The sequence below is a fragment of the Wolffia australiana genome, chromosome 3 (assembly GCF_029677425.1).
Source record: "Wolffia australiana isolate 7733 chromosome 3, ASM2967742v1".
NCBI classification, from domain to species: Eukaryota; Viridiplantae; Streptophyta; class Magnoliopsida; order Alismatales; family Araceae; genus Wolffia; species Wolffia australiana.
In genome coordinates this window covers 3,210,749-3,237,804 of record NC_135837.1, presented here as the reverse complement: position 1 = coordinate 3,237,804, position 27,056 = coordinate 3,210,749, and the positions used below count along the sequence as shown (strand labels likewise).

General features: G+C 41.2%; 2 protein-coding genes and 1 long non-coding RNA gene across 4 annotated transcripts; 2 read left to right on the top strand and 1 right to left on the bottom strand.

Moving 5' to 3' along the window:
- Positions 1 to 904: 904 nt before the first annotated feature.
- On the top strand, positions 905 to 3,195 carry LOC144700643 (uncharacterized). Of its 2 annotated transcripts, none has more exons than XM_078572091.1 (2): positions 905 to 1,238; positions 1,734 to 3,195. In XM_078572091.1, the coding sequence occupies exon 2, from the start codon at positions 1,771 to 1,773 to the stop codon at positions 3,121 to 3,123; it is 1,353 nt and encodes a 450-aa protein (XP_078428217.1). In that variant the 5' UTR covers positions 905 to 1,238; positions 1,734 to 1,770; the 3' UTR covers positions 3,124 to 3,195. The 2 variants fall into 2 exon arrangements, with proteins under 2 accessions (XP_078428217.1, XP_078428216.1); XM_078572090.1 differs by having other exon boundaries at positions 906 to 1,238; positions 1,690 to 3,195.
- HVA22K (HVA22-like protein K) lies at positions 3,121 to 5,285 on the bottom strand. The gene is made up of 8 exons (XM_078572092.1): positions 5,160 to 5,285; positions 4,564 to 4,622; positions 4,128 to 4,225; positions 3,926 to 3,977; positions 3,769 to 3,832; positions 3,591 to 3,686; positions 3,386 to 3,446; positions 3,121 to 3,294 (listed from the first exon to the last, which is right to left on the bottom strand). Exons 1-8 carry the CDS (start codon positions 5,190 to 5,192, stop codon positions 3,203 to 3,205), a joined length of 555 nt encoding a protein of 184 aa, XP_078428218.1. The 5' UTR covers positions 5,193 to 5,285; the 3' UTR covers positions 3,121 to 3,202.
- A 1,058-nt stretch (positions 5,286 to 6,343) lies between these two features.
- LOC144700642 (uncharacterized) lies at positions 6,344 to 9,290 on the top strand. The gene is made up of 2 exons (XR_013580811.1): positions 6,344 to 7,541; positions 7,951 to 9,290. It is a non-coding gene; the product is annotated as an uncharacterized LOC144700642 (long non-coding RNA).
- The last annotated feature ends 17,766 nt before the right edge of the window (positions 9,291 to 27,056 follow it).

Genomic DNA, 27,056 nt, shown 5'->3' with positions numbered 1-27,056 from the left:
TTTGGACCACTTGATTAAGAAGGAGAATGATGAGAGGAACCTAGAGCTTGACTCTCCTTAAAAGATCAAGGCCTGAGAGATTAACTAAAAGGGATGAAGGAGTTAGACCTTCTTGATCTTGCTCCTTGAGGAGCAAGATCCTGAAGATCAAATAAACAGGAATTTGAAATAAGAGGTCAATCTCAACAGTTAAATGTCTAAATAATGATCCTACTGATGTAAGTAATCTTACCCAATTTTTTGAAGAATTATCATATGCACTCTGAAATGATAGGATGCTCCCCCTAACTAACCTCTACTAGACCATGTATATTCCACACATGCTTGGAGTTTTTGAAAAAATAAAAAAGTGAATCAACAAAAAGCTCACAACTCTGATGAATGGGATATGACATGTTTAGATAACAAATTAGCTTCTTAATTAGGTATAAAATTAAGTAACTGATAACCCATTAGTCTTATCATATATTTTGAATAATATGATGGATATGGGGAAAATCTATCTCTATGATCGACAACATAAATCAACTTCCAAACCCTCAAAATAAGGCGGACGCCAATATCCGATAAATATAATAACATCATCATCTAATATCAGAATCCAGAAGTTTGGGAATGTAAACTGCAAGTAGATGCAGGTCATATAGAGAGACAATAAAATACATCGAAAATTACAAAGAACAGCATCATAAATTTTATGTTTTAATCATTGCCCATTTTCTTGGCTGGTGGATTTGCTTTAAGTCAACTGATAATTAATCTCAGGGGACCAGAGTTAAAAAAAAGAAAAAGAAAAAACTGCAAAAAAAAGGCCCATTTATCAGTACTCTGGTCCTAGCCGAGGTAGCTTGTAGAAGTGACGTCCATGTCAAACGAGTTCAAGCATCTCCGTCGATTCCGGGCTAGACCCAGTTCCGAGAAGAAATCCGACATCGTTTCTCCCGCCTAAGTTGATTATCAGAGAACGAATTTCGAGACGTTTTTTTAGTTTCCGAAAATATTCCGTGAATCGAGCCGTAAAAAGGAATCAAGAGTCAAGTGTTGGATGCGGGGCCTGCCAAAGGAAGATGACAAATTTTGGCTTGGATTGCTCTAACGTGCACAAGCGGCGGAGCTTTTCTGTTCTTTAATTTCCACTAACCCTTTCGCCAGTTCATCCTCATCACCCCCTTGATCTCTTTGGGCGAGGTCATCTGGGTCACTGGCTATCGTCAGATTCATCTAAGGCGGATTACGAGGTGATAATCTTTGATTCCGATACCCTTTTCTAACGTTTTTCACCTGCAGAAGTTGGGATGTTTCTACCGATGCTCGAATGTTTGAGTTTATGATTTCGAATATTTTCGTCTTATGGTTTGGCGCTTTCTTTGGATTTCGTCCGTCTTTTTTTCGATTCACTTGGATTTCTCTGGGATTCAAGAACCGATTTCTTGTCTTCCTATTTGGATTCCGGGTTTAACTGCATGTAAGCCTCCGACGATTTGAATAGTTTTGGATCGCAGACTTTGTGCTTTCTCTGAAAAGAAGAGTCTTGTTTTGTTTCATCATGTCTGTCAGATTCATCAAATCTCTGATGAAGGTTTACAATTCTCTTTGTTTATCCTTTGCATAATTAAACTTTTAACATTGTAATTCTATCAACAGACAAACCGAAGATTTCCCTTTTTGTTAACTTTGTTTTCTCTCCAGACTCTAAAAAGGGGGAAAAGAATTGAGACAAATCAAAATTACAGATGAAAATTCCAGAAATCTGTGTTTGAAGGAGCCTCTATGGAGAACAGCTTCCCTGCCCACCTTCTAATAAAGACACAGCCTGAATCAGTTGGTTCAGATGCTCCCTCTGCGAAGACGCATAACTGGCTGCCACTCTCTCCCGAGAAGGGGACTAAGAGAAAATGGAGTGCCAGGGAAGAGCCAGAGAATTACGCAGTCCCAACAGTGGTGTGGGATTCCTCAGACAACAGCAAGTGGAGCTCGTCGGGCACGAGCATGTGCACCACGTCCAGCGCCAGAGAGACGGAGGACGAATCATCCACTGACCTTGGGCTCGCCTCGCGCCTCCAGCTGAGCCTGTCCACGGGCCTGTCTGCCGTCACCAGCGCCGGGGCGGCTGCGTCTTCGTCCTCGTCAGGGCCACACGCTGGGACAGGACCAAAGATGTGCCTAACCGCGGGCTGCGGGAAGGGCGCACGGGGCGCCTCGGGGCTGTGCATTGCGCACGGCGGGGGGCGGCGGTGCCAGCGGGTGGGCTGCTCCAAGGGGGCTGAGGGCCGGACAGTGTACTGCAAGGCCCACGGCGGGGGGCGGCGCTGCCAGAGCCTCGGCTGTGTGAAGAGTGCCGAGGGCAGGACCGAGTTCTGCATCGCGCATGGCGGTGGCCGGCGCTGCACCCATGCAGAGGGCTGCTCCCGGGCCGCCCGTGGTCGGTCTGGGCTCTGCATTCGGCACGGCGGCGGGAAGCGGTGCCAGCGGGAGGGCTGCACGAAGAGCGCCGAGGGCCTGACTGGGCTCTGCATCGCCCATGGTGGCGGGCGGCGCTGCCAGTTCCCAGGTGGCTGCCCGAAGGGCGCCCAAGGCAGCACCCTCTTCTGCAAGGCCCACGGCGGCGGCAGGCGGTGTACGTACCCGCTCTGCACGAAGGGCGCCGAGGGGAGCACTGCCCTGTGCAAGGCCCACGGCGGTGGAAGGCGGTGCGCGAGCCCGGACTGCCCCAAGAGTGTTCACGGGGGGACGCTCTTCTGTGTGGCGCACGGCGGGGGAAAGCGCTGCGTAGGCCCGGACTGCACCCGCTCGGCCCGTGGTCGGACGGACTTCTGCGTGCGCCACGGTGGAGGGAGGCGATGCGCCCATGATGGCTGTGGGAAGAGCGCGCAGGGGAGCATGAGCTTCTGCAAGGCCCATGGCGGTGGCAGGCCCTGCTCCTGGCCCGGGCTCGAGGGATGCACCCGGCCAGCCCGGGGCAAGTCTGGTCGCTGCCGGCTCCATGCCGCTGACCCCCGGGTCCATGGTGGCTCCACCCTTCCCACCGCTGCCGATCCTGAGCGGCGTGTCCACGGGGGGACCTTGCTCTCCCTCCTCTCCGCAGAGGACACCGAGTGCGAGCTTCCCCTCAAGTGGGTCTGATCTGATAGTCAAACACCTTCTCCCAATGTGATTATATTATAAACTCTCAAGCATGAAATTTAATATCGGCAAGAGGAAGTTATCTCTCAGGTGGAGCTTCGTCTGTTTGCTCTGGTGGGGCCTCTGCCTGATGACGCCCTGGATGGGTGATCGCCTTTAGTGCACTGGCGGCTGGTCAAGGAGGAATGAAATAGGGAGAAGATGAGAGAGCTGGGAACGAATTGTGGATCACCATTATGAAAGAAATCTGAATGTAACTCACACTTCATGATCACGCCTTCCAAGAAGGAAATCTCCTGCTGGTGGCGCGAAACAAGCTTTTCCTGAAAGTCACATGAAAAAAGGAAATATTGACTAGTAATTCTCATCCCGTTAATGAAGAATTTGCCCATAATTTACTTTTTAATTCCGCTCATCTTTGATGTTTTCTGGCAAGCAACGAGATCATTTAGTTAGTGGGTACTCACCAGCTCGCGAGAAACAAGCTTCAGAAGCCTGTCAAGGCTGGCTTGATGCCTCAGAAGGAAAGGACGTAAATGCCCCTCATACAGCCGCCTCGCCCCCTAAAAAACAGAAGCAAACATATAGCCTTTGTTAGTATTATTCCATAACCTTTGTCGTTGGACTGTGTTTAAAGTTGCTTACACAATGGGATGGAAGCTGAAGCCAGACAAGGAACGCAAACTTCACATGGTAGTAGAACGGAACCCTGTGAAGAACATCAATGCACCAACCTCATTCATACATGATAATAGAAAATTTTAAGATAACTGTGAAAAAAGTAAGAGACATCAAGATGTACCATGAAATAAGTTTGTCTGAGAATGATTCAACGAGGCTGAATGACCCGTATGCTACATCAAACAAGAGGAAGAGGAAGTCAAGGAAAGAAGTCAACCAAACGTAGACATATTTGAATCACCAAATTCGACCAGTCAAGTCCCAAAAAAAAGGGGAAAACAAAGATAAAAAGAAAAATCGGAAAAGGAGAGCTGCCTTTTGACCTGCCCAATAAATAAGCCACTTCTCCTGATCATTTGAATCTTTTTTCTCGATAGCCTTGAAAGTGGAGAACACAGGAAGAACGATTCCCACAGCGCAGCTAAAAAAATGTCACAACGCAGATAATTAAACAATGTCCATCCATGGAAGTAGTACAAATCGATTTAGTACCATCAGAAATATCAGTATTATGATCACAACGAATTTTTTATTACCAGGTGAGAAAAGTTCACAATTTCATCAGTTCTTCTTTAGCAGTTAATCGTAAAAGAGGTGAAGATAAAGAGAAGGGTGGTGAATCGCTAGATGCACATGAGTGGTGAGATAAAAGGATGAAATCCAAAACTTTGAGGTAGCACATAGAATTAGCATTCTTCAGATTCTCGGATTTCCTTTACCGATACACTGGTAAGAAGACTAAGGTTAGAAAAAAATTACCAGGCAGTCCTCACAACAATGTTGGAACCAGCCGGACTTAGCAACATCCTCAATCCCACCTGCCAAAAATACGAAGAAAAATTCAGCGTTTGTATTTGAAATTCAGGGTAGAAAATTTTAGTATTAAAAATCTGATGATATCTCACCAGGACGAACACAGAGTTGTAGAAAGAATCATCAAAACAGAAACGAATAAAAGAGATGCGCGAACTAATATACATCACGATGAATGAAATCGTTACGTCATCAGCATTTAGATCACTGATCGGACAAGAACGAAGCATCTAAGAGCCTGTCAAAAAGTGCTTTTTAAAAAACACAATCCTTTCTGCTGGATACGCTAAGCAGTGTAATCTTTTCAACTAATTGAGATCTTCACCTCAATATAAAATCATGCTATGAATGCAAAAGATGGTAAAAACCAATATTATGAAACAAAGACAGAAAGGAAATTTGAACCCTAACAGGCGATCGACGTATTAAAGCCAATGGATGAACGAAAACATAAAAATCCAGCAAAAAAACCATTTAACTATGGTTTTGAGCGCAGATTGCGGCAAGATAATAAGATTGTCAACATGAAAATCCAGAATTACCTCTCCGGAGATGGCCGATCCCATGAGAGCCATGTTCCCTTAACGAGAAACGACTCGATTCCCCAAAAGATCCTACTCTTCTGCAGAAATCTCTGAGAATCTCGCGCCTCTGTTGCCACGGCCGCTTATGACAAAAGGGCACATCACTACGACTATTGTTTTGGTCCGTCCGGATGACGGTGACGTTGACGATTAAATCACCAAGGAGACGGATGGGTCTAATTATAGTTCCGGATTGTCTGAGACGTGGATGATGGACGAGACAGGATGAAGATCGTCCCGTCCGACGTCCGGAATCAGTGCAGGGGCATGGACGGGAAGGTTTTTCCGTCCTAGTGGACGAAAACCGCCCCGCCCGAAGGTCTCGGGACAAATTTCACTCCCGATTTTCGTCCAACCTCGCGGATGGGATGATTTTTTTTGTCCTGGGATGAAAGGGTAAATAGCACGGTACATCCCAAACCATGTCGAAAATCTGCGAGTTAACCTAAACTTTTTTTTTGGCACGGTATATCCCAAACTCGCTAAGCCGACGTCGACATATCCCGGTGATGACGTGGAATCCATCGTGGCTGCTAGTTGGATCTCCAGCCAGATGGATCTCTAGCACGTCTCTCTCTCCCCTTCTCTCTCTCTCTAGAATGCCTCTCTCTCTTATCGGAAAACCCTTGGCAGGTCGACATATCCCCGTTATGACGTGGAATCCAGCGTGGCTGCCAGGTGGGTTCCGCCAGGTCAAAATCTAGCCAGAGATCCACCTGGCAGCCACGATGGATTCCACGTCATCGTCGGGATATGTCGACGTCGACTTAGCGAGTTTGGGATATACTGATGGCGCAACCCCGGACACGCCGTCAGAGTCCTCACCGTCGTCCCCGACAACACCTGCTCCAGCGCCGGATACGTCTTCGAAGACGTCACCGCCGCCCTTGACAGCGCCGGCCGTCCGCGTTCAGCCCGCCCGACAAGTCAAAGCGTCGGTACGCACGCCCGGATTCAAGTATTATGGGTAATGGACACCGTATCATTATCTTTACGTCTTTGTTTTACTCACCGTTTTGCTTTGAGTCATCGCCGTTCATTGTTTTGCTAAACCGCAAGGTCGCGTGTAAGGAGGGAGGTTCATCCTATAAGGATCTCCCTTCCCCCTGCTATCGCTCCGCAGTTTCCCCCTAGTTGTTTTCGTCTCCTAGAAGTCCTCGGTTATTTGCTTTTAGGTTCTCTTATTTTATCTTGTGTTTTGTGCTTAATGGGCCAAACCACTTCCCCCCCTATATAATGGAAGCGGGGTGCCCTAAAACATTTAGATGATGTTTTTTCTATGAAAATTTGAACTTGTTCTTTTGAAAGAGCAGTCCTCCCTGTTGAGCTAGGGTTCGATCAAGGAAGCAGAAGAAGCAGAAGTCGAAGGTGTGGAAGAAGGAGAAGAGGGGAAACCAGAGCTAGGAGAAGAAGAGGTGCCGGAGGAAGAGAAAGGGGCCGCCGGCGCGGAGCCCGCCCCGTCGCGCCGCCGCGCGTTGTTGCGCCGCGCGTGCGCACCGTTTGCGCGCGCCGAGAGGCCGCGCGACTCCCGCGCCGTCTCGCGCGTCCGCGCTGCCGACGCGCGCCCGTGTCGCCGAACCCACTTGCACCATCCCTGCGAGCTTCCCCCCGTTGAGGTTGCTCCGCAGGTCCTCTCCCAGCCCGCCGTCCGACGGTACCTCCTGCGTTCCGTCTTCAACGGACCCCACCACTCCCTCACCGTAGCCCGGGGGTCATTCCTCTGATCGGACTGACGGCCGGCATCGTCCTACTTCCTCGCAAGCAGTGACCGTCCTCGCTGCCGACGTCTGCTGTTGCCCGGAGCCTCCCTAGGGACTGGGTGTTCCGCTGCCAACCGCCCCGGACTGGTTTGATCTTCGGTGCACCCTGCGCATGTGTGAAGGATCCAGGTTCGCGGGGCAACGTTGCTTATCTGCTGCTCGCCAGACGTAGCGGCTTCGTCCCTCCCTCTGCGCCCGTGCGGAACTTGCACCACGTCGCGCCCCCGCCTTCTCGCTGCAGCCCGTATCGCACCCCTAGATCTGCACCCCGCTGGACCGGGCGATCCCGCGCGAACCTGAGCGGCGACCACAGTGCGTCATGGCCTCGCGGAGCTGCCGTCAACCACCTATCGCCTCGCGGCTGCTGCCGGAACGGATAGCCAACACCAGCGTGATTGTCCACCCCTGACCGCCGGCGCGCCCCCGCGCGCCGTGCCTCGACCCTCAGCGCGCCGCTCCCGCCGTTGCGCGATCCCGCGCAGCACCTCTGTCGTACCCGTGAGGCTTCCGGGTGCCGTCAGCCAGCGTCGCCCCTGGGCTCCCCTGTGAATCGTCTGGACGAGGCCGCGTCGACGACGAGGTACGCCGCCCCGCCCTCGTCTCTTGCTTCCTGCAGTACGTTTTCGATTGCCTCCACCGCGCTCGGGTTAGATGTCAGCAAGACAGGCGAGTGAAAACTTACGTCGACAATTTGAGCGTCTCTCCTGGTTCTTGTACGAGTCGGTTCGCCCGTCGCGTGCGGGCAACCTCCGGCAGGAAATTCTCCTGGTTCTTGTACGAGTCGGTTCGCCCGTCGCGTGCGGGCAACCTCCGGCAGGAAATTCCTGTTCGATGACCTAGCAACCTCGTCCCTCTGGACGAGGATCGGAAGGTCCCCTCCCGTCTCCGGGCGACCCCGTCGACCCCGGTCATCGACAACTCTTTGTTCGTCGGCAGCTGCGTGTACTACACCCCTACCCGATCATCGTCATTCTAGCTCGTCATCGCAGGACTCCTGTGCCCGACGAATCCCGGCTTTTGTCGCGCGCCAGCGCGCCATCGACACCGAGTACGAATCCTCGATGACGGCAGGACTTCGTCTCGGACGTGGTCCTGCATCATATACCGTGCCAAAAAAAAGTTCAGGTTAACTCGCAGATTTTCGACATGGTTTGGGATGTACCGTGCTATTAATCCGGGATAAAAAAACTGTCCAATCCATGTCCCTGCACTAGTATAGCTCCGGATCGTCCGGGACATGGACAATAGATAGGACGGGACTAAGATCGTCCCGTCCCACGTCCAGAATCAGTGCAAGGACGCGGACGGGATGGTTTTTTCGTCTAAGAGCCTCGGTGCGGACGGGTTTTCCATCCAAGTGGATGAAAACCGTCCCCTCTGGGGGTCTCGGGACAAATTTCCATCCCGATTTTCGTCCAACCTTGCAGATGGGACGATTTTTCTGTCCTGGGATGAAAAAACTGTCCGGTCTGTGTCCCTGCACTATACTGATGAGTGTTCTCCCGTCGTAAGCCCGGACATCGGGATGGATGCTGAAATGGATCTCAGCAATGGGCTTATCCAATATCCGTGTATACTGACATCCGGATATTGGATGACGATTTCGCATGTAGGTTGCTACGGTACCAATATCCGACACTGTTATCCAGCCTGATATCAGCATATGTCCTCGTCTCAGGGGCTGCATGATGATATCGAAAAATTTAAATTATGCTTTCTTTACTGTTTGAATAGAATCCATAACTTACGAGAAATCCCCGATATTTTTGAATGCTACAAGATCAGTAAAACCATAACCTTGGACTTCTATTGCTGACTTATGTTGGTGCCAGATATTTTTATTAATATCTGACATGTAGATAGAAATATAATTTAAATAATTTGTTGTTTTACAATGTAACATGTACAAGCATAATTAAGGTAAATGAGGTATATTTATTATCTCTGTGAGTATAATTATTATTTTTTAATCAATATACAATTAAGTTAGACTGGTTGAAATCGTGGGAGGTATGACGAACTTCAAATATGTTAAAAATTACTCTGGCTAAACCCTAAATGGGCCCAGTTCTGAGAACATCAAAGCCCGGTAAAAATAGGTTGACATTGTCTAGCACATGATGTATAGTGCACAGTGTTTTGTGTATGCAAGTTTTATTTGAAACAATTTAAATTGGTTTCTACTTTTTCCTTTTTCCATATGGGACAATGGGTGCTTATTTGTCAAACAGATCTCAGGTAACTAGATCTACTAACTAGTTGATATCCTGTATCTGGTGGATATTCTATATTCGTTCGATATCCAATATCCGGAATCTGAAATTGCCTCGATGTCATCCTGGTATCGGATCCTGATTGTCCGACATCGAAAGGCCCAATGTGTGGCAAAAAGCACACAACCCACCTTAGAGCCAACTGTGTGTGACGTAACCTATAGGCTGATGCTCATGGTATGCATGGCTCAAGCACGATGCACAGCACGATGAAATGAAGACTGCATGGTGACCAAATGAATGCTCTTCTTCGGAAGAAAAGGAACTCAATTATTTGACATTTATCCTAAATGTGATTAATGTACTAAAAAAAAATTTAAAACTCTAAATAAACTCTGGGAAGAAGTTTAAATTACTCAGGTAAGGAAAAAAAGAAAATCAGGATATATCAGAAAGTTGGATGGAAATGAATTCATTCAACTGAATGAAAATTTGACAAAGTCTTGTCCGAAAACCATTCGATCACCAAAAAGACCAGTCTAGACAAAGGCAACACAAAAACACATGATTTCAACCATCTATCTTCAGTCTTAACCTCTGTTGTGAATTCCACATTGCATTCCCTTACAACTCTCAAAGTCAGCTGGTCATAGGCATCATCAACACATCAATTTTATTGCCCTTTAAGAACCATGTTGAATGTAATGATGGATCTTCCAACTAAGAGTACCTGCTTTGAAGGAGCGCTAATGGTTAAAATACAAAAATACTCTTTGATGCAAGAAAAAGCCTACCAAATCAGTATTGGCCTCTCTTCTTCCACCATGTTTGGCATTGATGATGATTTAATCCTCACTGAAATATTTCGGTACTTCATCCAATGTAATAGCTTTCACTCTCTTTCAAGATTTCCCCATCAGCCTGCTATGATGGAAAGGATAGAGACAATTAAGCAATTCAGACATAGTAGACAGGGTTAAAAACATTGTGTTCTTCTTGAAGTTAGTATTGGTGATCATTTCTTGCACTTTTGTTGGCAGGCACTTTCCTAGTTCCGTTTGTGATATATTTTCCTAGCTCCGCACATATGAGTGATTAGACTTCATGGATGATTCACAGATGGATCAAGGGTTGTAACTATCACACGAGAAAATTTATCTTTGATAATTACATTGTACTTTTTTCAACATTTTAATCATCTTTTTGTATGCAAGCATCAAGGAATCCAACTAGGTGTGCACAAATGAGAGTCTATCATTGTTCCCCTTCCTCTCCATATATGTGATGTTCCCTTCCACATGATGATGGATATAGCATCTGAAATAGAAAAAAGATAGACAAAGTTACATCAGGAAATGAAAATGAAAGTGACCTGAAATGGAGAAAAATGCTGACACACTAAGTAGGTTTGTAGCATTTCAAAAGGGCCACAATTCCTGTGCAAAGATATCCACTAGCGCCAATGAGTAGCTTATCTCATTCTTTTCTAAAAAATCTATAGCATCCCGTCCAATACCCCCTTGTACACAATTGTTCCAATCAAGATTTTTATTCTATTTCTGTTGGGTAGCTCAAGACATTTATACACATTCTGACATAACTCAAGTTTTTGGAGAGATCACCGTATCACGTCAATGACGTTTATACACATTCTGACATAACTCAAGTTTATGGAGAGATCACTGTATCACGTCGATTATTTTTCTAAAATAAGTAAGAAAATCATATAATGTTATCTTAGTTATAACATATCCCACCTCAATTCCACCCTCATTTACTATGAGAGTTGTAAGGACACTCAACATATAAATTTAGGACATGTACAATGTAAGGCATGCAGTATGCTTGATGCATTGTTATCTTACTTTTATCTTAGTTTAGTATGCCTAATAATCTGGACAAATTTTCAGTGGTCACTCTATGTACTTTAATATAATTAAAAATATAATTAAGACTATATAACAAATGGCATCCAGGTCTATGAAATTAAAATTTAGAGTGGCTTAACTTATCCACAATTTCAAAGGCATTTGAAACTTTTACTAAAATATTTCCATCATCGCTCATGAGTAGCATCCTACAAGCTCTTCTAAGTTCCCTTGAAGAGCATCGACTGTGATCTCTTGAAGAGGGGTCGTGTTTTCAGACGGCCAACCATCAATGGTTAGAGAAACCTTGTGTACATGCTCCAGCTTATTATGGAGTTTTAGATTATTTTAAAGTTGAAATCCTTGGTATAACGTCTAGTTTGTGGTCTTAACACTTGAAATGTATTTTGAACTTATGGAAAAATAGTAAATATAAAAATTCAAAATTAAAATGATTACTATTTTATATTTTCTAATCATAATCAATACATATGAATGTTGGAATGTTAAAAAATTACCATTATGCTATTTTGGATTTCTAAGTCCATATATACAGTTTTGAGCTCTAATTCAAACTCCCTTCTCCTTGCCCTTTGAAAATCGTAGTCCAAAAGTAATTTTCAATCAGTTTTTTAACAGTATTTGAAGAAAAAATTTGTTGCTAAAATAAATCTAAGTCCATAGAACTTGGAATCATGGTAATTGGTGCAAGGTGATTCAAAATTTAAAGGAAAGAAGGGTGGCCTCTTAAGTTCGCACATCCTCGACCTTGTGATAAGTTTGACATATTTAACATACTTTTTATATTTATTTTGAGATTTTTTTGAACTTTTGAATAGTTTCTAACATCCATACAAATCCAAATAACTTGAAGTTGCATCTTTCTGTTGAGATTTGAAAGAATTACATTGGTTTGAACATGAACGAGGAGGAATTGGGCAGTCAACTAAGAATATGGAAAGATTGATTTCTAGAGATTTATCTGATTCAACTTTGAACACTTTGTGAGATAAAAGTTTTTAAAAGTTGTGTTTCGAAAACCATTCCAGGTGGAATCATCTAATTTGGTGAAGGAATGAAAAAGATATTTGAGTTTCAAGTACCAAAGGTCAAGTATGAATCAAGAAATTTCATCTAAAGAAAACATGCAGGAGATGACTTGAGGAGAGATCGACCACAAACAGGGAGATATTTCTGTTGGAAGTAATAGGTACATTCATGAACCTTTTTCTCCGAATTAATAACCTTTTGATATAAAAATATTCCCGTTGAAATACATGAGATTAGGCCTCATATTGAATACTACTTGAATTATGAGACTAAGTGTTGTTGAGGAGAGGATATTGTTCAAAAATATATTGTTCTTGGGAGATCTATGTGGTCAATCAAGTAAAGGCTTTGGGGACATAAGAAGAAGGCTTTGGGGACTAAGTTGAAGTAGGTCAAGCGACGCCGTCCCATTGAAAACCTTGGGGGTTGAGGACATCAGAGTTTCGTATGAAATTTTCCCTTTTTAATATCCTTGTTCAGCCCTATTTCCAAATGATTTGCTTGAGGGGCATTCACACTAACACGGTTAAGGCAATCATTACATTGGAACGGATACCCTCAAACATCATTAAGGATTAGCCTAGGCTGTCTAAACAAAGTAATTGTGTCAACCATTTCCTCTACATCATTTCCTACATTGAAAAATCCTTAATTAAAAATAATAATAATAATTTTTAGCTAGATAACCTAATTCACCCACCCCCGCTCTTAGGTTATTTGTTAGCCACTTAAACTAACAAAAGATATATATGGTGGGTAGATTCATATGCCACTACTCACATAAGTCTATCAATGCAGTGTTGGCTGATAACATGATAAATGAACCTATATTTGCATACATTTTAGATGTTTTTAGTATTATTAATTTATAATTTATCATGTTATTGTTTGAATTAACGAAATATTTATGCATTAGCTAATAATTCCAACTTTTGCACATTATGATTATTTTTCACTAACTTCATTGACTTCTATGAAGTCAATCAGTTTTATTTCTGATGAGTATTTTATAGTTCCAAATGTGCAGAAATTTACAGGAATTAGAAGATATCATTATGAGAAAAATTGAAGGATTTTGGGAGCTTAATGATTATCAAAATGGGCTGCAAATGATGAAACAAAATTGTGGGCTTTTAAAGGAGAGACCAGAGGGGCTTGGACCACGACCTGACCTACATATTGGGCCTGCAAACACATTACAAAATAAACAAACTGGAAATTACAAGGCAAAGCTCTCAAACCATGGAGAAAAAGATGCAAAATGGCAAGAAAAGAGAATAGATAATGCCCAAAGGGGTATTTTAGTAATTCTCACAATGTATAAATAGAATTTTTCTCCCTCATTTTCCCTCATTCTGGACGTGCTCTAGCAAGTGGCTGGCCAGCAGGACAAGGCATTTTTCAGAATCCAGGTTGTTCAACTTGCTTAATGTAAGTTTATTGAAGTTTTATCTTAATCTCGTCTCTTGTTTGCATTGAAAAATGCCTGATCCTGGCAAAATATAAGGATCCATACTTGAGAGGAAGCATTGAGGGATCAGTAAACTTGTATTGAGGCTTTAGGATCTTAGATTTCTACCTTCTCCATCATTTCCCATCCATTTACCCTTAAAATCCATCACTTTCTCACTCTAAACACTAATTTTCTCCACCTTCTCTCTCTAAAATAGGTTTTTTCTCTCACTAGACCTTCATCTATATCCATAGTTACTCCCCTAAATTTTTCATAAAAAATCTTCTTCATTTGCTCATCCAAATTCTATCTCAAACTCCTTCTACACTCTCTCTTAATTTTCTCTCTCTATCTCCTCCTTTCGGCCCTTTCTCTCTCTAGAATCTGTTATTTCTCTCTCTAGACGTCCATCCATATCCGCAGTTCATCACCACAAAATTTCAAAAAAATCTCCTTCATCTACACCTTCAAATTCCCTCTCAAACTCTCTCTACACTATCTCTTCATTTTCTCTCTCTATCCTCTTATTTCGACCTTTTATCTCTCTAGAAACATTTCTCTCTCACTATAAAATTTCTCCCTTTATCTCTCTAGATCCTCCTGCATTCCCTACTTCGAATCCCAAAATAATTGCATTGAAATATCATTTCTTATCCTCTCAAAGCACTTATTTTTTGTCTTCTAGCCGCCATCGTGCGGTGCCGTGCGGCGCCATGCAGTGCCTGTGCGGCAGAGACCGCCCTCTGCCCGCCGGTCCGCGCGCAGCCAGCGCACAAGACCGCAGGGCACAGGGTTGTCCTGTGCAGGTGATAACTTGCAAATTAACATGATTAATTAATGAATTTTTATATTATATTTATGTGTTTTAATGACTATATTTCCATGTTATCATAAAGATAGATCATTTAACCTTTCATTTTATTATTAGAAATGATTTTTACATATTTAAATAACATATATTATTATAATATATTTAAATATTTAATAAATGGATATATTTATTTAAATAAGAATAAAGAGAGAGAGAATGAGTATTATATAATAATCAACATAAGCGGATATGATTTAAAATATATAAAAGAGAGAGAGAGAGAAGAATAGTCAACATAAGTGGCTATGATTTAAAATATTTAAAGAGAGAAGAGAGAGAAGAATATGATTTAAAAAGAATGGTCAAAGATTACAGCTAAGAGAAAAAAATATATATTTTTTAAAAGACCTTCTTTTGTTTTTATTATTTCAGGTGACGTGGAGAATTCCTAGCCGTTCAAATGACGAAATCACTTGCCAATGATTGCAGCGGACGACGCGCACAACAATGTGTCAGGCGTGATCCGAAAGCGGAAAACGAGAAATAATCATGCTAGCCAATCAAAACGCGCCATTTCCAAGCTTATTGGAGGAGAGATAAATAAATCCAACGGCTCAGATTTTTCTCACTAAAACCTTGATATCTTGAGATCTACATGTCCGATTGGGCTGAAATTTTGAGGGTAGGTTCGTCTTTTCCCCTCTACAATCCAGACGGTTGGATCTTTAAATGGAGGTCTGGAAACCGAAAATCACTTTGGAGGCTCTCCCCAAGCAATTGGCCAGGAAGGACACAGGAGGCATTCTGGAAGTCGTCAGATCTGGATCTCTTTATCAAATTTGTAAGTTTCTGAATTGTATTTGATCATCTTCTAGAAAACGATTAAGCGCTTGGCATGGGCGAAATGTACATGCCCTAGATTCATGTTTTGAATGCATCAGCACTTCTTTTGGATTCAAGATCTGACTTTTTAATCATTTTAGGACATTTCTGGAACTCCAATTCAAAAATCACTTTCTTGATTATTAAATTCCCAATTTTAATTCTGAAAATTATTATAAATTTTATTAAATTGGAAATTAATAATTATATTTTATGAGCTTAAAATAATAATAATATTCTTATCTGGAATTATCTGACAAAAAAAAAAAATTTTTTTTTACTTAATGATGATTTTAAGAATATTATTTAATATTAATTGAATTAAATATTGCTTGCTCTATATTCTTATTTAGTAATTAAGGGAATTATAAATTTATTGCATAAGTCTAAAAAGCGCAACGACCACGTAATTTTATGTGATTTTTCAGCTTATCAATTGCCGCTCCGCCACCGCCGCTCCTCCGCTGCCGCTCCACCTCCGCCGCCACCGCCGCCGCCGCCGCCGCTCTGGCGATCGCCAGAGTAGGTAAATTTCATATTTTTTATATTTAAAATTAATTAAAAAATTGAAAAAAAATCAGAAAAATCGGAAAAAATTGTTTTCTACGTTAAAAAAATCCGAAAAAATTTGGAAAAAATCTAGAAAATTAATATAAGCTATTTAAAGTCATTTTAACACCTAAAAGATTTCAAAAAAATCTCTATTTCTCATTTTTAATGCTTATAGTTGTGTTTTTTATGAGAATTAATCCCAGAAAATTCTTAAAATATTTATTTCTGATTAATTTGCTAGGATAAAATAGAAAAATTAGTTTAGAAATTTGAACTTTTGTGTTTCTCCTTGTATTTTGGCTATTTAAAAACATAGGGAATTCTGAAAATTACCAACAAATCTAGAAACATCTCTTAATCTAAAAAAATATATAGTATTTTTCATGTTTAAAATCATTTTCTTCATCCCAAGCTTGAGAAAGAATTCTGAAATTAAATTTCTGCCTCTCCGTGTATCGACCCCTTACTTGCCCTATATTAATTATAGAGTATTTAAGTGGAAATTTTCATAAATATTGTTGATTAAGTCTGAATCAAAACAACGACATAAAACCCCTTAAATTTGGACTTATCACTAGCTCAACCATCTCAAGCCAAATGAAGATGTTTGATTTTATATCAAGGTGATGGTAAAGCGATGGACCTCCATGCCGTTAGTGACTTAAAATTTATGTTAGAGATTGGCTATCATCTATATTGGAATCTGCTTTTTTTAGTGTACCACATGTTCAACGCAACTTAATGTCTATTCCTATCTTGGACAAATCCAGTTATCAATTTTCAATTGGAGATACACATGTTTAATCTGTTTTAAATTTCACTTACTCATAGGTACCAGATATTTAGTTGTTTATGATTGATGGATATTATGTGGCCATCAAGCCAATCACACCACCATGTTTATTTAAGTTCATTGAGTAAAAATATTTACGTTCATTATTATTCTGGTGTGATGTTTGTAATGAAGTCCATGAATACGGGCAATGACATAGTGAATTATGATTATATCATAATACAGTGATCACTAGTCTTTAAACATGTATTTTAAATATTCCTATTCGATGGATAGTCGAGATGACCATCAAATTATCCTGATAGAATATCACTAGATGATCCTACTTATATGATAAGTAAAGCTGATCATGTGGTTATTAGTGTGGCGACACTATGGAGAGATAGTGGGTTCTCTTTGGAGTAAGAGTTCACTGAATAGTATTATACATAAAATTCAATCAGATTGATTAATGTCATGGTTGTATAAGTGATCCATTGACCTAAGACACCAAGGGCATCTAGTGAATGGACGACTATATTTTGACTATGACGTACAAGCCTCTAATCATGAGATTTAAACAAGTCATAGCTCGGATGTAGTAAGAAGCTTACATAGATGATTGAGTGGTCAATACAGGATCATATGCCCTCAGTATAAGAGGATATTGACTCTAGGAAGACGATGCATAAAAATTCTGGCCAGGGTAGTAAGGATATTGGAGAAGGCATTCTCCAATAATCCCCGTTACGCATCAGTACTAATCGAATGACGGATTAGGGTTTGACGATAAACCATACCCTAAGTGGTTCGAGAAACTTGCGCAGATGATGGATTATATATATGCAGTAAGAAATGACGATAAAGGTTCCATGAGAGACTTCAACACTAATCAGTATCTTCTAGAGCACGAGGTGTAGCTTGGCACCCCACGGGCTGGAAACTTAAGCTATCAATGGGGTTAAATTGATTCTTATCTAACTAATCTATATGTTGATATAGTTAATTAAAAAGGTTGGTCAATAATTATTATTGGGCCACTAAAGTTATTAACTATAATGATACATGGGCCTAGAGGGTCACACGCATATGGTCATAAGGGCATTGGTAAATATATTTTACTTTTAGGGTTTTTGAGAAAACCTTTAAGTGAAATATAAAGAGAGAAAGGGCTCACATTTCACCCAAGCCAGCCAAATTTTTGAGCCCCTCTCTTTCTTCACTCTCTTCTCCACTCATCCAAGGTGAGTGCCTTCATGGTGAGAAGATCTTCAAGATTTTCAAGAAGAGTAGAAGAAGAAGACGTGAAGATCCAACCACCGAGTGATCGTGTGGATACTTCTAGAGACCAAACGCATGAACAGATTCATGATGATTTCGGAGTGGAAAAGTCAAGGGTGGAACTAGTTCCCCAAAAGCTACACTAAATGTTTGATTTTAACGATCGATTATGAATTGATCACATGCTTCCGCATCTATGGAAACGTGGTTTTTCCATGGACATACCAAGGCACCATACCCAACAATGATAACATGTACTTGTTTAACATTATCACATCTTCATTAGATCAATCCTTATAAACCTGATCTTTTAGTTCAACCCACAAGTTAGGTAATAATAATTCATCATCTTTGTGCCATAAAGGTTCAACCACATTTCTCAAAAGATAATTGCAAGGCGTGTGTTAATAGGAATTCATTATTCCCTAGATTTAAAATACTTTGATATGCGTAAAATGTATTTTTTGGGTTATACAAGCTTTGATATGGATGAACAACTCAAAATGATCTGTAGTAGAAGACTTATATGAATCACCTCGGCACAGATTACATCCACGATTCCTTCGATCCTCTAATGAGTCGCGTGGAGCTGCTCATTTATGTAGTTTCTAGAAATATCCATGCGGTCATCAACACGTCAAAACTCCTCCTTCACGTTGAGGAGTGATAAGTCCAAATTTAGGAGTTTATGTCGTCGTTTTGATTCAGACTTGAACAACAATATTTATGAAGTTTTTCCACTTAAATACTCTATATTTAATATAGGAAAAGTAGGGGGTCGATCCATAGGAGGCAGAAATTAAATTTCAGAATTTTTTCTCAAGCTTAGGGTGAAGACAATGATTTCAAAAGTAAAGCATACAATTTTGGGATTTTTATAGATTTCTAGGTAATTTTCATAATTCCCAATGATTTAAGTTGAAGCCAAAATACAAAGAAAAACACAAAATAGTACACTAATTTTTCTATTTTCTCTTAAAAAAATAAATCATAAATAAATATTTTTATAATTTTCTGGAATTAAATTTACACCAAAAACCACTATAAATATTAAAAACGAGAGTTAGAGATTTTTTCAGAATTTTTAGGTGTTAAAATGACTCTAAATTGATTATATGAATTTTCTGGGTTTTCCTAATTTTTTTCCAAATTTGTAAATGCAGAAAATAATTTTTCTGATTGTTTCTGATTTTTTTCTATTTTTTAATCATTTTTAAATACTAAAAATATGGTATTTATCTACTTCGGCGATCGACGGAGCAGCGACAGCAGCGGCGGCAGTGGCGGCGGAGCGGTGGCGGCGGTGGAGCGATGGCAGCGGCAGAGCGGCGGTGGCGGCGGCAGGCCCAATGGGCAGGCGGGCTTGCTGTGGCCCGTAAAGGGCTGGCCTTAGTGGGTCAGGCCACTAAGGTTAGCCCAATTTGGCTAAGTGAAGACTTAGCCAAATGGGCTTAAGGCTTATTGGGCTTAACGCAATGGTCAGGACTTAGCCAATTTGGCTAAGTCCTACACAGGGCTACGCTGTGCCCTGCGATCGTGTGCGCTGGCTGTGCGCGGACCGGTGGGCAGAGGCCTGTCCCTGTCGCACGGGCACCACATAGTGGCAGCTAGAGGACAGAAAATTTGAGTTTTGAAAGGATAAAAATGATATTTTAATGCATTTTTTTTTGGAATTCGAAGTAGGGAATGCTTGATGATCTAGAGAGAGATAGGGGATATTTTAGAGGGGGGAAAAATGTTTTGAGAGAGATAAAATGTCAAAATGAGAGGATAGAGAGAGACAATGAAGAGATGGTGTAGAGAGAGTTTGAGTGGGAATTTGAAGGTATAGATGAAGGAGACTTTTTATGAAATTTTGAGGTAATGAACTGCGGATATGGATGAAGGTCTAGAGAGATAAAGAACAGATTATAGAGAGATAAAGGGCCGAATGAGGAGATAGAGAGAGAAAATGAAGAGAGAGTGTAGAAGGAGTTTGAGATAGAATTTGAACGTGCAAATGAAGAAGCTTTTTTATGAAATTATTAGGGGAGTAACTAGGGATATAGATGAAGGTCTAGTAAGAGAAAAAACCTATTTTAGAGAGAGAAAGTAGAGAAATTAAGTGTTTAGAGTGGGAAAGTGATAGATTTTAAGGGTAAATGGATGGAAAATGATGGAGAAAGTAGAAATCTAAGATCCTAAAGCCTCCAAGCAAGTTTACTGAGACCTCAATAATTCCTTTTAAGTATGGATCCTTATATTTTGCCAGGATCAGACATTTTTTGATGCAAACAAGAGACGAGATTAAAGAAAACTTCAATAAACTTACATTGAACAGGTTGAATAACCTGGATTCTGAAAAATGCCTTGTCCTGCAGGCCAGCCACTTGCTAGAGCACTTCCAGAAATGAGGGAAAATGAGGGAGAAAAATTCTATTGATACATTGGGAGAATTACTAAAATACCCCTTTGGGCATTATCTATTCTCTTTTCTTGCCATTTTGCCTCTTTTTCTCCATTGGTTGAGAGCCTTGCCTTGTAATTTCCAGTTTGTTTCTTTTGTAAGGTGTTTGAAGGCCCAATAGGTAGGTCAGGTTGTGGCCCAAGCCCCTCTGATCTCTCCTTTAAAAGCACACAACACTTTTTCATCATTTGCAGCCCATTTTGATAATCACTAAGCTCCCAAAAATCCTCCAATTTCCTAAGAATTGTATCTTCTAATTCCTATAAATTTGTTCACATTTGGAACTATAAAAATACTCATCAGTAATCAAACTGATTGACTTCATAGAAATCAATGAAGTTAGTGAAAAGTAATGGTAATGTGCAAGAGTTGGAATTTCTAGCTAATGCATAAATATTGGTCAATTCAAATAATAACATGATAAATTATAAATTAATAATACTAAAAACATCTAAAATGTATGAAAATATATGTTCATTTATCATGTTATCAACGAGCTCCATTTAACCTCCATCATTGTCGTTGCACCATCCTCATGGCATCAGGAATGGAAAGGAGCCATGGGGAGAAGGTAGAAGAAGGTTGAATTTCATTCAGGGCCTTCCCTTATTTATATAAAGGATAGTTTTCATAAAAGGGAGTGTGTATCGACTAACTTATGAAACTTGTTCGTCATCAGTTAGCATGTACGTATAGTCCTCATCCACTTGATGTTCCGAGGATGACTCAAGGTATGGTAAATTGTCAAACCCTAATCAACCATCTGAGTTAGTACTCATGCGTTCAAAAATCATTGGAGAACTCTTATATGATATTCACTACTGTTGGAAGCCAAGAGGGGGGGTGAATTAGCTTATCTATTTTTTGTTTACCTAATTAGCTTTTAAGATTCCTTGATTTGACTCTCACCTTCTTTCTCTCAAACACTTAGATTTACTTGGTTCCTCAATCTGCTTAGTGATCGAGTCAATCCAAGGCCCTCTTTCTTGTCCAAATTAGGACTCAAGATAACCTTACTAAGGATCCTCCCCTGTAAGGTACCCTAACCCAACTTACAGAGTTGCTTCTGTAGAGGAGTCTTCTGATGGCACGTCAAGTTCTTTGGTGCACGAGCTTCAAACCCGAACCGCCTTCGGGTAGACCGTCATGAACTCTTCCTCGTACGTCCACTTCCCTCATCACCGTCACGTCCCTGGTGCCACCAACATCACCTCCCTGCCTTCTGGATCTTCGTCACCTGCTCAGATTAGTGAAACAGAAGCTATGCCGCTCCCCGTGATTGATCAAAGGTCAATCACCGCTCTCAATGATGTATGAAGGATAATCAACACTAAAATTCAAGATATGATGTCAAGATCAATATGTCAGCCTTTTGCTTTCCAAAATGTCTACTCAGATCACAAATTCAATCCCACTAAAAACTTCTTTCAAGAATTCAAGATCAATCCTTCACACTCTTTCAAGAAATCACACAAATTCACCACTAATAACGAGAATGTGAAGGAAACTATCACTCTATTCACTAAATGGATGAATGATGAAAATGAAAAACTTCCCTTATCAATGGAGAAGCACAACCACGCTGATTGCAGGGGAGAAACTTCACAAGGAGTACTTTCTTCTTCAAGAGTAGTATAAGATAGATGGTTTTCAAAAGGGATGCCTCAACCCTTGCTCTGAAGGGGTATTTATAGGACCAGAGCGGTAGGTTGTAATTTTCTGAGAATTTCAAAAAAAAATTTGAGCTCAAAAGGAACTGTATTTAATTTTTATGAATTTTCAAAGATTTTTGGAAGGTTTCATTAATGACGTAATTAATGACATTAATTACCCATTAACGAAATTAATAATGGAATGTCAAAAGTCGGAACAAATTTGAATTTTGGCATTTAATAAAAACCTTTTCGGAAGGTCAACCGTCGGACCCACCCTTTGACCCTTTAAATTCCTTCTTTAATTAAGTTTAACTTAATTAGTTATTATAAATAAAAAAATCTTTCTATAAATAAAACCTTCATGGCGCACTGGTAAGGCGCTCCATTTCTGGGGCAGAGGTTGTGGGTTCAACTCCCGCCCTCCCCATATATATGTATATATATATATATTATTATTCAAACTTTAGTAGCGGACCGGGGATTTAACTGGTTAAATCTGCCCGTCGGGTCCGCCACTAAGGCTAATGGGCTCCGCCCATTTAGGCCTTATTGGGCCCTTTTTAAATGAACTAAAATACCAAAAATTTATTTAAAAGTCAATTTTGCACCATTTAAAAGGCTTTTAATTGTTTAAAAAATTCAGAAAAATATTTGTAATATTTTCTAAAGTAGTTAACAATATTTCTAAGGCTTCTGAAAATAATTTCAACATACCTTAAATATAAAATGACCTTTTAAATATTTTAAAGTATTAAAATAATATTTTAATACTTTTAAAAATATTTTCAGAAAGTTTAAAAAACATTTTTCATCCTCCCAAGTACTTTAAGATTATTTTAGTTTATTTTATAGTTTTAAAACAGTTTAAAAACATAATCTTAAAATATTTTTAAGCTCTAATTATAAATTAGTTTCTTAATTATAAATTCATGATATTAATGTAATAGTGTACATTAAAACACAAAAACGTCAACAACTACCTTGGCCAAAGACTTCATCATATTCTCTTCATTAAGTTGTCGCATCTTATACCAAGAGTGGACGATCCCATATTGACCATTAAATCATCTTCGTGAATTTCTAGATGCACTTGAAATATATTACATCATCTCCCTTAAGTGGTCCTTAGACTATTTGGAATCCCATGATTAGGAACTCGTAGGTCATAGTCAAAGTACCACTATCCGTCCATAAGACGTCTTTGGTGTCTCAGGTCTAAGGACCACTTACACAACTATGACCTGAATTAGCCTAATTTAAACTATGGTATAATAACATTCAGGATTCATACGATTCAATTTAGTGAATTCTTTCCACTAAAGAGCACCCACTATTTATCCTTAGTATATCTACATTAACGGTTACGGGAACAACCATATTCATCATATAAGTGAGGCTGGATAGTGCTATTCTACTTGGATACTTATATGCCCTTCTCAAGTATCCTTCGAATAAGAAAGTTTATAACGCATGTTTAAGGACTAATGATCTGCGTATTATGATCTCATCATGATTCACTAAGTCGAATAATGTATTCATGGACTTCATTATTAGCATCACACATGCACTATAATGAATATCTTTTATGAATGAGATATGAAATGTGTAATTGGCTTGCTGGCCACAGATATTTCCATTAGTATAGAGGAGAAACAAAGAAGCGCAAGGAAAAAAAAATTGCAATAGAGCTTTATGTGTCCTAAAATTGTTAAGTATGGATATTTGTGGACCTTTCCTAGAGCATCTTGGAGTGGTCAACAATATTTTATCACATTTATTGAAGAGTACTATTGATATGAACACTTTCTCTTATCCATGAGAAATCTCAAGAAATAGAAGTGTTCAAAATTTATAAGGCTAAGTTAAGAATCACCTTGGCAAAAAAATTAAAACCATTTTTCAAACCATGGACAATACAATGAAACATACATAGAATGAATTGAATTAAATAATAGTACATCACACCGATAAGTTAAACTAAATTAAGATGCATAATGTATAATATAAAAACTGAAAAATGAGAAATGTGACTAAACTTGAATCTTAAATTTGAATTAAACTACACTATTGTAAATTAATATTTTATAGGTAAATAAAAATATATATTTGAAATTTAAAAGACATGGCATCAGAAATGTGAATATAAACCAAATTAAAATAACAAAGACATCATAATAAGTTGAAAAATATTAAAACATAAAAATAAAAAAAGAAATGAGGAGAAATACAAGACATAACTAAAAACTAATAGATGTTAAACTTTGTAATCAAGGGAAACAAAAAATAATGATCTTCGGTTTCGAGGGTCTTAAGTTCTGTCTCATGCAGGGATGACAACCGTTTGAATAGACCCAGCATGGGGCTCCCACATACAAAACTACCATTCATAGTTTTAATAAATGACCTAATTTGTATTCATTTTTTCAGCCATAACCATTGCAAAAAGAGCATTAATTAGATGTTTAGCAATTTAATTACTATCGGTGTATGTTTATATGTGTTCTAGCCCACATTAAATGTAACTAGTGTTCGCCCATCTTAATACCAATATCTGATTGCAATATGAAGACTAATTCTGATCCCGGTATTGAAACCATGAAGTCTAATACTTGCCTTCACCAATTGCCACAGATCTGATATATCAGTATGTGTTCCCATATTAACATCTGCCATCGTCTTTGGGGTTGGACGGCAATGTCAAATATCGGTCACATATATCAGTTTTTTATGATATGGAACATATAATTTGAAATATATTTTAAAAATATTTTTCATTTGTAGGAAAAATGCAAATAATATTCACTTAATCTTAATGACATTAGAGCTGCGTTTGGACTAAGTTGTCTCCCGTTAACTAATGCCATGTTGATTAACCATCATCTTATTTTGTGTGTGAAGGGGTGAGTCGGTGAGGGCAGTGTTCACCTGTCCTGATACCGGCATCGGATTACGGTATCAGGACGACTGCTATACCGGATACCGAAAATCAAATTTTAGGTATCTGTTTTTTCCGATATCCGTCTCAATGTAGTCATCCGCCTCCGTCTCAAGGGGGAGGATGACGATATCGGATATCGATGTTGGATATCGGATTCCAATATCCAACTTAGAAGGGTTGTATAAAATTTTAATTTAATCATTATCAAGCAGCCGTTAGGCAAGTCAACATGTGGAAGAGGTTCGATGGGAGTATTTTATTTTAATGAGGGGGACGTTTAATATATACAGCTTGAACTTTTTTTTCTTCCATATGGGATAACAACAAGATTCCGAGTTCAACATCAAACTCTGAATCCTTTATCCCATATGGAAGAAAACAGAAATGTTAGTGAGATAGGCCTTATATGGTTAATGGGCCTTGTGCTATTAGCCCATTACCCTCATATTCTCGTTTTCTCTCTCCTAGGGTATATAGACCCTTCCCTTGTAACCTATCTTGTATTAGAGTATTCTTCTTCTTGTTCTCATCATCCTTCTCCCTCTCCTAACCCAACCTATGTTAGGATTCCACATGGTATCAGAGCGTTGCTCTTGATCCTCCTCTTCTTCTTGTCCCTGGCCCTTGCTGCCACTGTCTGCTAGCCAGACTCACCAGCCAGCCAGCGGCGTTCCTTCCTCCCCGCCTATCCGGGATCTGTTTGCCGAGTACAAGGATCGTCCCGTTATCGCCCATGTTGGTCGTTCGATCAATTTTCTGACGGTCAAGGGGAAGGCTCTCCGCCTCGAATTGCGACCTATCGGTAACTCGAGGTCCTAAGCGGATTACGTCCCCCGTTTGTGGGTACCCAAGAGAACACTACGCAGGTCCCGCACTCCAGGGATTTCGATCGTCGACATGGCTCCCAGCGTCGGGAAATTCGACCAGTCGCCGTGAACGAGAAATTCATCGGTCGGAAGCCCACTTGCTGCGGAATTCCTTGGTCGGGTTCACCTTGGCTGATAGTCCATTCGGACAGGACCCGCTGGGTTGGGAGTTTGCCCAGTCGTAGCCGCCTGGACGTGAAATTGGCCGTTCAGAATCTGCCCACGGCGATTTTACCTGTTTGGGCATCACCATGGTTGATCGTTCTCCCGGTCGAACTCGACATAGGTTAAGGGATCCGACCGACCAGGGGGTGCCCTGAAGGTGTCGCCCCTTGAACAAGGCGGCCAAGCCTTCGATCGGACCTTGTTGGTTCTCCCTGACTTTTTCGCTAAAGCAACGACGCGACTCCCGCTTCCGCCCTCTCGTGTTGGCCATACCGCTCGCAGCCCGCAGCCGCAGCCCGCAACCGCAGGCCGTCGGCCGCAGCCACAGCCCGCAGCCGCAGGCCGCCAACCGCAGTCGCCGCCCGCAACTGAGCGCCGCCGCAGGCCGTAGGCCGCCTGCCGTAGCCAATAGCCTACAACCGCAGCCCGCAACTGCAGGCCGCCAGCCGCAACTGCCGCCCACGCAGGCCGCAAGCCGTTGCCAGCCGTAGCCGGACCAGTCGCCGTGATCGCTGCTGCTCATCATGTCTACCGTCCACTCGGGGTCTTCTCCTCCTGAGAACCCCACGGCGCAGTCTCCCGTCTTCACAACGGCTGACTTCGGGAGAGACCTGCCCTCTCCGAAGATTGGTCTCCCTCTCCCGCCTGCTCCTGACTGTTGTCGGTTGAGTGCTCCGCAACTGTTGGCCTAGATTAAGTTTGTGGAGTCCACACTAAAGGGGCGTCTCCTCCACAAGCACTTGATCTGCCCGTCTCTGCCGCCGACCGACCCGCACTATGTTGCGTTCGACGTCGAGCAGAACTTTGTCCAATCCTGACTGCTGAACCACATGCTCTTTCCCTCGGTCTACGACAAGTTCCTTCACTTGACTACTCCGAAGGAGATTTGGGATCATGCCCACAAGTATTGTGGCCACGGTGCCGATCACTGGCGGATTTTCTCGCTAGTGGAGCGCGCAGGTGCCCTCCGCCAAGGGACGATGTCCATCATGGGCTATAGCTTGGCCCACACTGCACTCTGGCGGGAGGTCGACTACTACATGCCCGTTGGCGACCCCAATGGCGTTGACTGACGTCACACTCTTCACCTTCGGTTTCTCTCATTCCTTGACCGCCTCAACCCGGAGTATGCCGAGGTTCGAC

Bases quoted from the DNA above. Each gene is read 5' to 3' on its own strand.
- LOC144700643 (XM_078572091.1), top strand. From the start codon at position 1,771: ATGGAGAACAGCTTCCCTGCCCACCTTCTAATAAAGACACAGCCTGAA.
- HVA22K (XM_078572092.1), bottom strand. From the start codon at position 5,192: ATGGCTCTCATGGGATCGGCCATCTCCGGAGAG. The intron at 4,623-5,159 runs GTAATTCTGGAT...TATTTTTGGCAG, and splicing joins GATCGGCCATCTCCGGAGAG to GTGGGATTGAGGATGTTGCT. The intron at 3,833-3,925 runs GTACATCTTGAT...TGTTCTTCACAG, and splicing joins TCAGACAAACTTATTTCATG to GGTTCCGTTCTACTACCATG.